Raw genomic sequence first — 3,812 nt, 5'->3', positions numbered from 1 at the left:
GAAAACCATTCCACCCCCCTCCAGCTCTAATCTGTGTATTTACAGACCTTAAAACAAACCTGCTTTGAGTTTGGTTCTAATGACTGAAGAAATATGTTCTGAGGGAGCTTGATATTCTCTGTACCAGTTATTATTATTATTTCTATTAAAGTAGGGGGGTGGGAAACTGGGAATCAGGACACCCAAGTATGGCAGCACAACGGGGCCCCAACTGTGATCAGGCCCCATTATGCCGGGTGCTGCCCAGACACACAGCAAGAGACAGTCCCTGCCCCCCTGAGATCAGGGCCCCTTTATGCAGGGTGCTGCCCAGACACACAGCAAGAGACCTGAGAGTCCCTACCCACCTGAGATCAGGGTCTCTATCACACAGAGCATACAACTAAATAGACACTTTCCTGAGAACCAGTCGAATACTTGTTCTGGGCTGGATCTCCCTGCCTCAGTTGACTGATGGCCCCAATTTACTGCCCTTCACAGTCAATATGATTAGATCTGACCCACATTTCTTCTGACTGAAAATGAAGCATTATGCTGTAAGCTCGTTGGGGTGAAGACTGTGCTTTTGGTCTGTGTTTGTACAGCACTTGGCACAAAGAGGTCCTGAACCACCCCTGGGATTCCGGGTGCTGTTGCAATAGAAATAATGCCACTAATTATGGAAACGTGAGCTAACGAAGACCTTGTTAGCGTAAGAAAAAAAGGAGAGATGATTCCCTTAGTCACACATGCAATGAGGAGAAGACGAATTGGAAAGAGATAGGCTCATCTCCCAGAGTGGAGGGGCAGAGCCTGCTCTCAGTTACATCAGTCTCAATCCAGAGTTACTCCCCTGACTGCAATGGATTTACTCGGGTTTTACACTTGTTTGAGAGCAAAATCTGACCCAGCGATTCCAGACCCCATTGCCTTGTACTGGGGTCCATAGACTATCTCTGTCTCACTACCTCCCATGGTGCCCAGCTTTTCTCTGACCTCCTTGTCTGTGCCTTCCAGGTGAGAGGGCACCAAAAGCAGCTCCCAGTGAAGGTATCCAGAACCTTGTCTGTAAGTGAGTCTCAGGGCACCATCATGATTGTCCAGGGCTCTAGAATAAAGATTCTGTTCAGCCTGAGCGGGGAGGTGACAGTGACAGTCAGCGAGAGCCTGGCTAACAAGCTGTGTGCACCTTGCGGGAACTTCAATGGCGACATCTCCGACGACCTGCGGCTGCCCAGCGGGCAGGTTGTGGGGAACATCACGGACATGTTTGAATCTTGGAGGGCACGAGACCTCTCAAGAAGGTAAGGGGCTTTCAAAGGGCTGCTCCTTCTAAGACAGCATGGCCATTCACTCCCCACAGGTGTGATCATGTGGTTGGCCTGGTTCATAGATTCCATATGTTCCAAGGCCAACAGGGGCCATTGTGACCTGCCTCGAAATAATTCCTGTTAGAGCAGATCTTTTAGAAAAGCATCCAGGCTTGATTACAGAATGCTCAGTGCTGGAAACCACAGGCCATGGCTACCTGCAGTGCCACTTTTGTTGGAGTAAAGACAATGGCTCTGATTCTGTTCTGTGCCACCTTTGCCCTGCTTCTGCTTCAGCCCCTGGCATATATTAGAGCAGCCACGGGCTGCTTTAGTTTATAACAGGGCTGCTTCACAGCCTGGATCAGCCCAGAATTGCTGCAGGGCCGCAGACTGTGAAGACTAGCCCTCTCGCCCTATGACCCATACCCTTGGGCTTATCAGGTGGACAGCACAGGTCTGCCCCTGTCAACCCTACACAGCTCCTTCCCTGGGGCAATTCTTCTTGTGTAACTTTTATGGCTCCAGAGTGAGGTGCGGGGCTGGGGTAGATGCTCTCAGTCATTGTAAGGACTCTAGGGTTCTTGATGACCCCAGTGTCAGTGGAGTGTGATGGGTTGGATCACAGAAAACCCCTTGGGAACTGCCAACTGATGTGCTGAGACTACTTCTAACCCGTTTTCCCTGCCAGCTTGGGACTCCAGAACCTTGCCAGATTGAGCCAGACATGCTAGCCTGTTACAAACCCAGACCCAAGTCTGAACCACATCCCCCAACAGCTGCAGGCTTAACTGAAAACAGCTCTAACACTCAGATGGCCAGCTCCCAATGGGGTCCAAACCCCAAATAAATCCGTTTTGCCCTGTATAAAGCTTTATACTGGGTAAACTCATAAATTGTTTGCCCTCTATAACACTGATAGAGAGATATGCACAGCTATTTGCCCCCCAGGTATTAATACATAATCTGGGTTAATTAATAAGTAAAAAGTGATTTTATTGACTACAAAAAGTAGGATTAAAGTGGTTCCAAGTAATAACAGACAGAACAAAGTAAATTACCAAACAAAATAAAATAAAACACGCAAGTCTAAACCTAATAAAGTAAGAAAGTGATTACAGATGAAACCTCACCCTCAGAGATGTTCCAGTAAGCTTCTTTTACAGACTAGCCTCCTTCTAGTCTGGGTCCAGCAATCACTCACACCCCCGTGGTTACTGTCCTTTGTTTCAGTATCCTTTGGGGGAGAGGCTATCTCTTGAGCCAGTTGAAGACAAAATGGAGGGGTTTCCAGGGGCTTAAATAGAATTCCTCTTGTGGTGGAGACCCCCTCCGGTCTCCTAAGCAAAATCCAGCTCCAAGATGGAGTTTTGGAGTCACATGGGCAAGTCACATGTCCATGCATGACTCAGTTTTTACAGGCAGCAGCCATTGCCCACATGCTATCTTAAATGTCTCCAGGAAGACTTCTTATGTGGATTGGAGTCTTCCAAGATCCATTGTCAATTAAGTGGTTTTTGATTGGGCACTTCATTTGCACATTCCTTTCTCAAGAAGCTGACCAAATGCTTTACTAAGGCTACTTAAACTCAAACAAGTTCCCAGCCAATATTCATAACTTCTAATACAAAAATGATACATGCATACAAATAGGATGAATATATTCAGTCGATTGTAACCTTTGCAGAGATATGTTACATGGCATATGTAGCAAAAAGCATATTCCAGTTATGTCATATTTACATTCATAAGCATATTTCCATAAAGCGTTATGGGGTGCAACGTCACATGGTGTTCACTGGATTTCATTCCAGTTTGCTGGAGGGAGTCTCATAAAATATTTTGAGGTGGTTGGATGAAAAGTGCTGTCAATCTCAATCCGCTCTGTGACCCAGCAGGAGGGATTAATTTTTGTCTTTCTCTTTCTCTCCTAGTGATGTTTAAAAGCCACCTGAGCTGCAATGGACCCCTGCCCCCTTTCCCTTCCCTGCATTGGACTGGGCTGGCTGGTTACTCAGTAACAGGTCATAGCTTAGCACACAAACGTGTGTTCCTTCACATAGGACTCTCCCTGCAGTGTGGATGAGTTTAGTGGTGCCGGGTGCGTGACAGAAAAATCTCATCTGGACTTGTCAATAGAGAAGTTTGCAAAGGTGTGTGTGAAGCAGCAGGTTCTGGCATGCCTCGGGAAATGGCTTTCGTGTTCCGCTTGGATCCCGTCACACCACCCTTTAAGGCCTCTTTATACTGCCAAAGTGGAATAAAGGAGCCTCAGCATAATGCGACTCAGGCTATTTGTCTCTCTTCTCAGCACTACAGTGGTGTAAAGAGGGCTGGGTAATTGGGAATTTGGGCCTAGGCCTACTGCTGATACACTGCAAGGACTATGGGCGAAGGTGCCTAACCACAATCTCCCTCTATGTCCGCACTGTGTGATAGGCGATGCCTTTCCTGACCAGCTCTTCCCCCGAGACCCACACGCAGGTCATGCCCACAAATCATCCCCATCACTGGCTTTCCTCA

At 47.5% G+C, this 3,812-nt stretch overlaps 1 protein-coding gene across 1 annotated transcript in view; it reads left to right on the top strand.

The window, feature by feature from the left end:
* LOC112121535 (IgGFc-binding protein-like) overlaps positions 1–3,574 on the top strand; it is a 110,008-nt gene extending 106,434 nt beyond the window's left edge. Inside the window, exons 36-37 of the mRNA XM_029913119.1 lie at positions 997–1,283; positions 3,224–3,574. Of these exons, the coding sequence (XP_029768979.1) occupies positions 997–1,283; positions 3,224–3,233 (297 nt within the window). The 3' untranslated portion in view covers positions 3,234–3,574. The remainder of the gene's footprint in view (positions 1–996; positions 1,284–3,223) is intronic.
* Positions 3,575–3,812: the final 238 nt, after the last annotated feature.

This window comes from Terrapene carolina, unplaced genomic scaffold (genome assembly GCF_002925995.2).
Source record: "Terrapene carolina triunguis isolate 2854851 unplaced genomic scaffold, T_m_triunguis-2.0 Scaffold461, whole genome shotgun sequence".
Classification (NCBI taxonomy): domain Eukaryota; kingdom Metazoa; phylum Chordata; order Testudines; family Emydidae; genus Terrapene; species Terrapene triunguis.
The sequence above is the reverse complement of the archived record's forward strand: the minus strand, read 5'-3'. Positions and strand labels throughout refer to the sequence as shown.